At 30.2% G+C, this 12,932-nt stretch overlaps 1 protein-coding gene and 1 long non-coding RNA gene across 2 annotated transcripts; one reads left to right on the forward strand and one right to left on the reverse strand.

Moving 5' to 3' along the window:
* The first annotated feature begins 740 nt into the window (after nucleotides 1-740).
* LOC145067797 (uncharacterized) lies at nucleotides 741-3,241 on the forward strand. The gene is made up of 3 exons (XR_013688889.1): nucleotides 741-1,032; nucleotides 1,133-1,212; nucleotides 3,003-3,241. It is a non-coding gene; the product is annotated as an uncharacterized LOC145067797 (long non-coding RNA).
* A 7,030-nt stretch (nucleotides 3,242-10,271) lies between these two features.
* On the reverse strand, nucleotides 10,272-10,646 carry LOC145052607 (uncharacterized). Its single transcript, XM_079000447.1, has one exon. It carries the CDS (start codon nucleotides 10,644-10,646, stop codon nucleotides 10,272-10,274), a length of 375 nt encoding a protein of 124 aa, XP_078856573.1.
* Between the last annotated feature and the right edge of the window lie 2,286 nt (nucleotides 10,647-12,932).

Here is a 12,932-nt window from a genome sequence, read left to right on the forward strand (position 1 = left end):
CTATTTTTACACATACACACATCAAACATGTCGTCTTTGATATACATAATTTAAGTATCAAATTAATCGGATATCCAAGTTATCTTTTTCTAATATTATGATTCCCATAATAATATTATCGGTGGCAACAAACTAAATATCATTAAGAACCTTATATCAATTTGTGGTTTTACTTAATACAATAGAGTTTATCTGGAATTTGACATGATTGAAACTATGAAGAACTAGGTTATAACCCGTGGACATCACGGTATGAAATTTAAAATAATTTCAATTAAATTATAACTTAATTATTGAACAATGTTTTGTAGTAATTTCATAATGATATAATGATTGGTTGAAATTACGAAAACATAATAATTTGAATATCCAATCGGCAAATTTGTATTTGTAAATATGTTAGAAAATTATTATTTTGTATAATGCAATATAAATTTAGATAAAACAGAAATATAAATTGATATAACTAATAAAATTATACAATGTTTTATAAATTTTAAAAAACTTCTTTAAAATTACGAAAACATTTGAATATTTTATTTGTTAGATTATCATCACTATCTAAAGTCAATTCTTTTATTATAAAAAATGAAAAAAAAAAGATAAAAAAATGTATTTTAAGGATTGTTTTAAGTGTTATTTTGTACACAAATTAATATTAAAATATTGATTTAATATACAGATTGTTTTTTTAAGATTATTAAAAAAATATTTTTTTTACCGAAATATCCACCAACTTATCAGTCATCCCCCTCCCCTTTAGCTGTAAGCCTGTAATACAAACGCCGACCTAAAATTATCCATCCATAGATATTTCTGCTACCACCAGGAACATCTCTATCGTATTCATTTCTAAAAGGGGTATACAACTTTCTCCATTTGTATCGATGAAGGAAGAGACGAAAATACAACAATAGAAGAAATTTCAGTTAAAGAAAAACTTACAATAAATCAATCATTGATTGATAGTCGATGTTGAACTGAGAGACTAAAGAAACAAAACATTGGGGGTTGAAGATATCAATAGTGAAGGTAAGAGATCATCAATTGTTTGTCAATCTTAGTTTTTTTAAGAGAACACACATTATTTGGAAGACAATTTTACCTTTTTTTTTTTTTGTTTTTTTTGCAGAAATGTTGTATTTGAAGATGTTTGACAGAAGATCTGCAAAATAATACCTTCAAATTCTTTAACTCTGGAAACATAATCAGGTAGCTTTCCATTTACTTAAAACTTTGAAGGTTAAATTCGAATTCTGTTAGTATTTGCTTAAAATATTAGGCAAAATATTTACTGATCAATTTGAGTAAATAAGAGATTTATTTTGTTTCATATACCTTCCAAATTAAAATTTATCTTTGTATATTATTTAACAGTTTGGATATATCTACATATATGATTTTAAAAAAGCATAGGGTTCTTGAACTCCAAATCGTGAAAAGGGGCTCTAGATGAGTAAAGTAAAGAATGGAAAGCATAGTACTTAAAAATTCAATCCTCAGAATCCCAAATTAACATTCGGAATTAATAGAAAAAGAGAAAAAAAAAAATCATATCCAGTAAAGAATCTCTAATCTTGGTGTGATTATATAAAGCCTTTCTATCCAAATCAAACTCTGTTTTGGTATAAAAATGTTAAAGTATGATTAGGTAAAATATTAATCTTTTAGACAATACAATATAAATTATCATGATTATAGCATGTTACGGGCAAGCGTAAAATTATCAAATTACAAAGATGGAAAAATTAAAAAAATGAAAAGAGTAAAATCGTCAAATTACAATATGGTAAGACTCTTTTGAAAGTAACCATAAAAAATAGCAATGTAAATAAACTATCACAAATATGTACCATGATCAGTTTTGTAAAGTTGGATTTGAAAATAATAAAAATGCAAACAATATAAATAAACTATCACAAATATGTACAAATGCACTAAAGGGTAAAATCGTCAAATTACAAAACTGGAAAGTATGGCATTAGGTCAATGTGGTAAGACTCTTTTGAAAGTAACCATAAAAAATACCAATGTACTTCTAAAAAAAGTATAAGCAAAACCATGAAATCCCAAAAAAATTCCATCCAAAGCCAAGATGTTATATTTGAAATAAAGCTACATATTTATTTAAAAATCAATTTATACATCATAAATATTGTTTTAAAAAAGATAAGTAAAATATTAAAATTAATGTATATAAAAAAAACTACAATAAAAGGACATTACCATACAAAATAGTATAATAACAAAAGTACAATTTAATTATCAAAATGATATAACTTTTGTTATAAAAATGTTATAATAGAAAAAAATATATATAATTGAAAAAACAAATGAAAAGTTAGGCTTTGATTAAAGTAAAGTCTATTTGTTATAAAATTGTTCCAAATAAATAAATAAATAAATAAATATATATATATATATATATATATATATATATATATATATATATATATATATATATACTTACATTGTCCTTTTTGCCTTTTGAGTACAAAATTCAAATAATACAAATTTGTGTTATAGAACTGTTAAAACAGAAAGTATGATGTTATAAATGAAAAAATCAAACTCTGTTATAAATTAAAAATTAACTGTCCTTTTTGCCCTTCGATTAGAAAAATGTAAAATATGAAAAAAATAAAGGAAGAATTTCAGAATTTTTTTTTGGAAAAAACAATTTCTTAAACATTCTTTCATTACGGAAAAAATAATTTTGTTTGACTGTCACGCAAACACATACAGTAACATAAACGCAATCACAAAAAGCATCCAAATCAACCATTAATAAGACAATAAGTTCAATATATTTCCCTTTTTGCCCTTTGAGTAAAGAAATGGTATAATAAAAAAATTTGTTGCAGAAAACTTTGATGTATGCTATGTAATGGAGTTTTCTTAAAGTAAGATTTTCGACTGTAACACACACTCAAACATAGTTACTGTTTGTCATATACATGAATGTAAGATGCTATAAAATGGAGTTTTCATTGTATTTTCAGAAAATAAAAAGCGACATACCGGATGGATTGAACAGGTGCAAACTGAAAAGAAAAAGACACCAGAAGAAGATGAAATTTTAAGGAGAAAATAATTTTGTTTTGGGGTTCGGTTTTTATAACTGGTAAATAAATGAAAATGATGTATATTTGGTATAAGATTAATATATTTAAAAATAAATGCAGATTTTAAGGGATATAGTAAATCAAAATAATTTAAATTTCATTGATATGATTTAGTCAAACGTAATATATATATATATATATATATATATATATATATATATATATATATATATATATATATATATATATATATATATATATATTGAATTTGAAAGAGATAAGTTGTAAAATTAATGAATTCGTATAAATACACTGTTGCATTCCTTTTACGTTGGATGTATATATATATATATATATATATATATATATATATATATATATATATATATATATATATATATATATATATATATTTGATATATGATCAAATTTAAAATAACAATTGCTGATTTTATGTTTTGAGTGCAGATAATTTAGGATATAAGATAAAATCCTTCAAATAATCAAAAAAGAAATGCCGATATTTAGGAGCTGATGGTCGAATGATGCAGTGAGTTTTTGGGCGGGAAAAGTAGGGACTAAATAGCTGGTGGAATGACATGTGGCAACACAAAGGACTTAAAAAATGGCACGTGTCCGTTAAAACACCCTTTTATTAAGAACTAGGTGTGAGACCCGGGTATTACACGGGTTGATTAAAAAAGTTAAATATGCGTTGTAGACATTAAGTATTTTCTAAAGTAAAATTTTGAAATAAATATAAATGAAATGATAAATAAGTAATTCAATCTATACTAATAAAAAATTATTATCATGTTTTAAATAATCATGTTGAATATAAATGTGTAAAAATTAAGTATTTTTTAATGTAAACTTTCGAAATAAAAACAATAAATAGAATAAACACCATTTATGTAATTTGTCTTAATTAATCTATACTAATAAAACTAATTAATATAAATTCACAAATGGAATTCATTAATATATTAATAGAAATAAGAATTCATAAATGAAGGTTTACTATATACACTTATTCACATTAATTACTATTACTATGAGGTGACATTTAACAGGTAGAAGTTGAATAAAAATGAAAAAAAAATATAAAAATGACAAGTGGAAAAAAATAATTTTAAAATTCTAAGAAAATGATACGTGTCAAATTCAATAAGAAGTTGACATTTGGCAAATGGAATTCATTAATATATTAATAGAAATCAGAATTCATAAATGAAGGTTTACTATATACATTTATTCACAATAATTACTATTACTATGAGGTGACATTTAATAGGTAGAAGTTGAATAAAAATGAAAAAAAAAATATAAAAATGACAAGTGGAAAAAAAATAATTTTAAAATTCTAAGAAAATGACATGTGTCAAATTCAATAAGAAGTTGACATTTGGCAAAATTATCTTTATTTATTAGGGTAGATTGATAAAATTGCACAAATGATCCTTATGGTTGGTAGAACATATCATTAATGGGGAGTTTGGCTTAGCTTTTGAATGACCAAAAGTCCTTTTAAAAAAAGATCATAGGCAAAAGACTTTTAAAAGCTACTTTTGGATTTTGCAAAGAAGGAAAATCAACTTTTTAGAAAAATTAGAAAAACCTGACTTTTTGTAACTTTTCCAAAAAAATCTTTTTGCCTCTAAAAAGCTAAGCCAAACACCCCCTAAAAGTCTTTTTGAAGAAATTTTAATATGATTGATCTTTTTCAAACTTAAAACGTACACAGTGAGTCATTTTCTGGCAACGATGCGTCTTTTAAACCTGAAAAAAAGACTAACCATATTATAAACACCATTTATGTAATTTGTCTTAATTAATCTATACTAATAAAACTAATTAATATAAATTCACAAATGGAATTCATTAATATATTAATAGAAATAAGAATTCATAAATGAAGGTTTACTATATACATTTATTCACATTAATTACTATTACTATGAGGTGACATTTAATAGGTAGAAGTTGAATAAAAATGAAAAAAAAATATAAAAATGACAAGTAGGAAAAAAATAATTTTAAAATTCTAAGAAAATGACATGTGTCAAATTCAATAAGAAGTTGACATTTGGCAAAATTATGTTTATTTATTAGGGTAGACTAGTTTATAACTCGTGGGAACCACGGTTATAAAATTAATCAAACGTTTATACTAAAAACTCAAAATTATTAATAAGTTATTTTAAATAAATTATTAATTTAAGATATATTTTTTATTAGTTATGTGAAATTATAATCATTGATTCAAATAAATATATAAAATTAATTTTTAATATATATTAGATATTTTTATTTGTGAATTAATGAAAACAATAATTTTAAATTTAAAATTTAAAATTTTAAATTTTAAATAGAATCACATTAATGAGGAGGTCTAATAAATTTAAAATGGAAAACTAATAAATTGACAAGTGGCAACACATTAATTAAAATGTCTAATATGGTGACACATGACAAAAGAGTTACTCTTTTATTAGTATAGATAGAATTTGCGGAAGAGTCGTCATGTAGTACAATGCAATAACATGAGAAAACTCTACCACTTGCTAAACCTTTGACATCTTATTTCACATATGTGGCTCTTTCCACAAATATTTGGCATCAACTACATACTCGAGCCACAATATTCTTGGATCTTTCATCCAACAATTGCAATATCATGTCAAACATCACAAATAACAAATGTGTATTCTAGTATTTTTGGAAAACATTGTGAGGCTTTCATTTCAGTTCTCAAAAAAAATTAAAAATATATATATGAAAAAGATATAAAAAACCAATTTCTATCTTACATATTGATTTATATTTCAATATTACATATTGATGATTTATAACAGCTCTTGTTTTGAGCAAGGGACACAAATATTGTTGAAAATAATTGGTTTTCTTTAACAAATAATTTTTTTAAAATTATTAGAAAAACATTTTTTTTGTTGTGGTGTAACTGTTTTGTCCCATGTCAAGGGTTTTGGATGCGTCATTGATAATATGATTAGTTCGGTCCATCTTTTGTCCCAAAACCACGCTAACCGTGGTATTACTTGCATCACATATTATCTCGAATGAGAGTTCCCAATTTGACAGTTGTATGATAGGAGCAGATGTGAACAAGTATTAACAATCGAATGCATTCTTGTATGCATCATTGAAGTTGAACCCGACCACCTTTTGTAGAACTTGACACACTTGTATCGTGATTTTTAAAAAATCATCAATGAGGCATATATAAAAACTACATGGCCAAGAAATGAACGCACTTCCCGAATATTTGTCGTGTAAGGTAAACTTTTGATGACATTAATTTTAGCCTTGTCAACTTCTAAACTTTTTTTTGTGACACTATATGTCCAAGTATAAAACCCTTATCAACCATCAAATGACATTTTTCGTGAAGATACAGGAGTGAAACAATCAACATATTGATATTGGAACACCAAATAAATTCTTCCAACTCAATCATAGTTGAACACTAGGTCTGTGTCAATGCAACTTTGTAAGGTCTTTGAGAGATTTATGTAAACATGAATCAAAGGAGTTTCCATAGGTTGTTAAGTCGTCCATGAAAACATCTATGATGTTTTCAACATATTTAGAAAAATGCTTACCGTGCATCTTTGAAATAATGTAAGTGCATTGCCCAACCCAAAAGGCATGCATCAACATGCGAAAGTGCCAAAAGGACAAGTAAATATGGTTTTCTCTTTATCTTCCGTGGGAACCTGAATTTGATGAAAACGAGAGAAACCATCAAGACAACAATAATATGACTTTCCAACCAATCTTTAGAGCACGTGATCTATGAAAAGCAAGGGAAAATGGTATTTTCTTGTTGAGGCATTCAGCTCCCTATAATCGATACACACCCTCTACCCATTTTTCATATAAGTGGGTAACGAATCAACCTCGGAATTATTTATCATTGGGACTCTGGCCTTTTCAGGACAACATGAACCGATGAACGAGACTTACCTATTTACTATCGAAAATGGAATAGATCACACATGCATTCAAGAGCTTCATGATCTCCTTTTTTACTACCTCCATCATCAGTGGATTTAATATTCTTTGTGCTTCATAGGTTGGTTTGGAGTCTTCCTTCATCAAAATTTTATGCATGCATAAGGAAGGACTCAAACCTTTGATGTCCATAATGGTCCATCATATGGCCTCCTTGTACCTTTTCAGCAAATTCACCAACTCCTCTTTTTCTTTAATGGACAAATTCTTGGATATTATAATACTCAAAGTTTTCTCCTCTCTAAGGTAGACATACTTTAGATGATCTGGAAGTGTCTTTAATTCCATCTTAGGAGCCAGTACAATAGAAGGAAGAAGTTTTATGCCAGAAACGCTCAATTTCACTTTAGCATTATCATACCTCATTTTCTTCCTTTCTTCCATGAACTCCACAATTTCTAACAACTCCTCATCTAGCTTATAATTTCCTATAATCTCCTTGAGTAAATTTTTATCAAAATTCCTGCTCAAAATTAACTCCAACAAATCATGGTTAGTCAACTCAAAACACTTTTTCAATCAAAGGCGAAGTAATATCAACAAAATCTATAGAATCAACATCCCTTGAGTACCTCATTGCTTCATAATTATTGAAGTTAATGACCTCCCCATCGAATTCCATAGACAATGTATCATTGTAGACATCAATTTTTGTGTTTATTATTTTCAAGAATGGTTAGTATTAAACTCAAGGTCGGGTTGTCATCATCTCCCATATCAATGTATCATCTATACGAAATACTAGTTCATTAACTTGCACTAGAACATCCTCTAACATACCATTTGGGCGTATTATAGAACGATTTGTGAGTTGGATAATAAGGCTAGTTTTGCTTAAAGTGTCTATTCCAATATATTTGTAAACAAAATAAGGTAAAACATTAATTGAAACTCGTAGATCTAGCATAGCAAGGGGACATAAAGATTTCCAAATTTGGAAGGAACAGTGAAAACATACAAATCCTTGCAATTTGGAGGCATCATTTTCTACAAAACTACATAAACATCTTCACTCACTTTTACTGTCTTATTACCTCGCAACTTCTTTTTGGATGTGCAAAGTTTCTTAAGGAACTTATGAAACATCCTAAATTTTAAAGCAATTTTTTTTCATTTTTATTTATTCAAAATATAAGTCTTACACATGTTTTATTACATATTTAATTATAAAAGAGGGTTTTAGCGGAAGTATTAAAATATTTTATTTATGCTTTGAATAATGGTACAATCATGCATGAGACTTTTCTCAATCCAAAGAACAACCTTAAAAGTAGTTAATCAACAATGGTAAGCCGAGGCTTAGTGAATTCCCCTTAGATACCATATACCCCAGTACATATACAATGCATACACATAATGGTCATCAACATACAGCTGGTCCTCCCCTTTCGCCTTTAGCTTAAAGCTGGTTCGCACTTTTGGCCTTCAGCGTCATGCTGGTCCGCCCAAGTATATTGGCCTTCAACACGAAGTTAATCCGCCCTCAACTTATATATATATATATATATATATATATATATATATATATATATATATATATATGTAATATTAGCACTTATATAATAGACAAACAGTTCAACACAATAGATAACTAACTATATCCTAACATACAAAGATGCATATTGGAGTATAAAATATACTGAGAAGAACTCACATGGATAATTTATTAGAGGTTTAATAGTTAATCGGACAATTCAACTGGCGAGCAACACGCCAACGAGGATTTGCCTATAATACTATAGTTTATTAGTTCCTATTGGAATTTGGTAATGAAAGCCTAGATCCTTCACTAATCTCACTGATTACTAAGATTTCTATCAAATAAGGATCAATCAAGTAGGACAGTTAGGAGGCAGGACCATTTCAGCATATAGCCTTTCTGAAATCTAACAACTAAGCCAATGTGGTCATTCTAGGCACCTCTCCAACATATCACAACATCTCCTATAAGCAGATCAATCAATATTATAACTGGAATTACTAAAAAATCTTACTTAAAAATTTATAAAAACAACTATGAATATAAATATAAGTTACACTTAAATGCTTAGGAAACATAGCTTAACTTACAGAGAGTTTCTAGCGAAAACCGGAATTTACGCAAACAAAACTTCGATACCAAGCACTTCTATTCGTCGGGCCATCTTATTTCGCAATATATCATTAATTAGATTCTTTAAAATCCCGAAAATACCTTAGAAGTTCGGATCTAGAGAGATAAGTGAGAGGTTTCTAGTGTAGAGAAAATGAATGACCAAAATGGCTATGTATAGCGAACTTTTGAAGGCATTTCGTGCGCTTTGTCGGGGCGTGCCGCGCCCTTGGGCGGGGCTGTTGGCGTGGATCAGGTAGGATGTCGACACATGACATATTTTTGTGGTGTGCCAGATGCGCGTCGCGTCCTTTGTCAGGGCGCGCCCAGGTGCACGCGTATTTTCAGATTTTTCAAAAAGTCATATCTTCTTCATAAGAGCTTCATTTTCAATTTTCTTTATATCAACACGTAGCTATCAACAAGATCTACAACTTTCATTTAGCTCCATTGGCTAATTTTCCCTTTATTTTTAAAGCTATATTTAACATGCGGATACTATTAAAGCCTATATAAAAATAATAACTCTCTCATACGACATCCGTTCTTGGTTGTCTTTATGTCGACAGACTCCTATTAATGAGATCTACGACTCTCTTTTATATTATTTTTCCTAACAATCGACCGATCTTCATTACAGTTTCTATGTCACACATTACTATGTTGAAACTTCTAAAAATCATAACTTGCTCATGTGAAGTTAGATTTGGACGTTCTATATAGGTATGCTCTCGGTTTTACGACTATTACAACTTTTTCTTAGATTGCTTAGGATAATGAGCAACCTAGATAAAATTCACTTTTTACGATATGCAGAGTCGTATAGGTTTAATCGTCAAACTTCGAAGAAGCATAACTTCTTCATACGAAGTCGAATTTAAGCATTTTATATATCTACTGAAATCGTATCGATGTTTTATACTTTTTTATGATGATTATTTTGGCTCAAAGGTAATATATATCTACTTCGTATTTCATAATAATTGCCTAATATTATAATTTACGGAAGTAATAAAAATGAGGTGTTACAACTCTCCCCCACCTACAAAGGATTTCTTCCCCAAAATCTAACTAAATAATTATGGGTAGTTTCCTATCATCTCTTCTTTTACTTTCCAAGTCCATTCAAATCTTTTTGGTGTTGCCACTGCACCTTCACCAGACTGATCATCTTGTTGCTTGAAGGTTTTTGCCTTCTTATCTAAGATCACCATTAGTTTCTCCATGTAGTTCAGATGTTCGTCTACGTGAATATCCTCCAAAGGTACAATTGAGGATTCATCCATAATCCACTTTCTTAATTGGGAGAGGTGGAAGGTATTGTGGATCTGACTAAGTTCTTCTGGTAGATATAAATGATAGGCAACCTTGCCTTCTCGAGCAATAAATCGAAAGGGTTTGATATAACTAGGGCCTAAATTTCCTTTTTCTGGAACTAGATGACTCCCTTCCATGGCGAAACCTTAAGTAGTATGAAACCTCCGACTAGGAACTGAAGGTCTGACCTTCTTCGATCTTCATAACTCTTTTCCGACTCTGAGTAGTTTGTAGTCTTTATCATATTTGTTGGATAAGTTTTGTAGTCTTGATCACAACGTCAGTACTTCCTATGACTCGTTGACCGACTTTTTCCCAACATATTGGTGTCCGAAACTTTCTCCCATAAATAATCTCAAAAGGAGGTCTACCAGTACTATAGTGATAGTTGTTATTGTATGAGAACTATGTCAATGGTAGATAAGTATCCTAGATTCTACCGAAATCTAGCATATATGCTTTTAACATGCATTCAAGGGTTTTTATTATCCTTTCACTCTATCCATTGGTTTGAGGGTGATAAGTTATGTTGATGTGTAATAGTGTGCCAAGCTCATCATGGAACTTTCTCCAAAATCGAGAAGTACAACAGACATCTCTAGCAGAGATTATCGAGATTGGTACTACCTCTTTAACGTATATTTCTGCGAGTTTTTCAGCTGATGAACTCTCTTAGATAGGTAGGGAGTGGACACTCTTATTCAACCTATCCACTATTACCCAGATAGTATCAACACCACAAGGAGTCTTTGGTAATTTGGTGATGACGCCATTGTTATCTGCTCCTATTTCCACATCGAGATATCAAGAGGTTGTAGCTTGCCATGGGGAATCTGGTGTTCATCCTTGACCTTTCGACAAGTAGACACCTCTCGGCGTACCATGTTACATCTCTTTCATACAGTGCCACCAATAATTATTTATGAGATCTCTGTATGTCTTTGTATCCCATTGATAAATGGAGAATTCAGAGTTATGCTCCTCGTGCATCAGTATTTGTTAGGATCCACCAAGATACGAGACCCACACTCTACCGTGGGGGGTTAACAACCCACAGTTGTCTATGTCAAAAGCTTAGATATGTCCTACAGTTATCTCGATTTTTCAGTTCTCTTCCTTTACTGTTTCATTCTAAGCTTGCTTGATCATCTCTAACAATAGGGTGATTATCGCCATCCTTAAGCATATGCCCTTAATTTGCATATTAGTCATCTTCTGACTTAATGCATCAACTACTACGTTAGCCTTACCTAGGTGGTAAAGGATTTTGCAATCATAGTCTTTCACTACATCCAACCATCCACGCTACCTCATGTTCGGTTTGGGCTGATCCATTAGGTATCTCAGGCTTTTGTGGTCATTGTAGATAGTGCATCGCACTCTATACAAGTAATGCCTTCCAATTTTGAGAGTAAAGACCACTGCTCCCAATTTTAGATCGTGTATCGGGTATTTAGCCTTGTGGGGCTTCAACTTTCTTAAGGCATTTGCGATCACTCAGCCTCATTGCATGAGGACGGCTCCAAAGCCCATGATTGATGCATCACAGTAAACTACCATGTCATCAACACCTTCTGGAAGGGTTAATACTAGAGCTTCGCATAATTTTTGCCTAAACATTTCGAACACCAATTGTTGCTCAAGACCACAACAAAAAGTAACACCCTTCTCCGCTAAATGGGTCATAGGTACTATAATCTTGCAAAAATCTTGGATAAATATTCTATAGTATCATGCCAATCCTCGAAAACTTTGTATTTATGTAGAAGTAGTCAGGACCGGCCATTGCATTACTGCCTCAATCTTGGCTGGGTCTACTAAAATACTATCCTGGTTGACAAGGTAACCAACGAATTGGACCTCTCACAACCAGAACTGGCACTTGGATAACGTCACATACAACTTCTCCCTTCTTAGAATCTTGACTACTTTTATCGGGTACTCTTTGTGCCTCTATTAAGTCTTTGAAAAGACCAAGATATCGTCGATAAACACTATTACCGATCGATTGAGCATATGCCTACATACCTGGTTCATTAAATCCATGAATGTGGCTAGTGCATTAATGAGCCTGAAAGGCATCACTACAAATTCATAATGATCGTACTGAGTTCTGAAGTTCATCTTTGGTATATCTTCCTCTCTTACTCTCATCTAGTGGTATCCTGATCGTAGATCAATCTTGAAAAACACGATGCTCATTGGAGTTGATCAAATAATTCATCAATTTGTAGTAGTGGGTAACGATTCTTCGCTGTGAGTTTGTTAAGTTCCTTGTAGTCGATGCACATTTTGTACGGCCTATATTTCTTTTTAATAAGCAAAATTGGTGCTCCCCAAGGTGAATTACTCAGTCGAAGAAACCCTTGTCCATCAACTCTTAAAGTTGATTAAACAACTTCTACATTTCTTGGGATGCAAGG

This window comes from Lactuca serriola, chromosome 1 (genome assembly GCF_051521515.1).
Source record: "Lactuca serriola cultivar US96UC23 chromosome 1, Lser_US96UC23_V15, whole genome shotgun sequence".
In the NCBI taxonomy this organism is placed as follows: Eukaryota; Viridiplantae; Streptophyta; class Magnoliopsida; order Asterales; family Asteraceae; genus Lactuca; species Lactuca serriola.

Bases quoted from the DNA above. Each gene is read 5' to 3' on its own strand.
- LOC145052607 (XM_079000447.1), bottom strand. From the start codon at position 10,646: ATGGAAGGGAGTCATCTAGTTCCAGAAAAAGGAAATTTAGGCCCTAGT.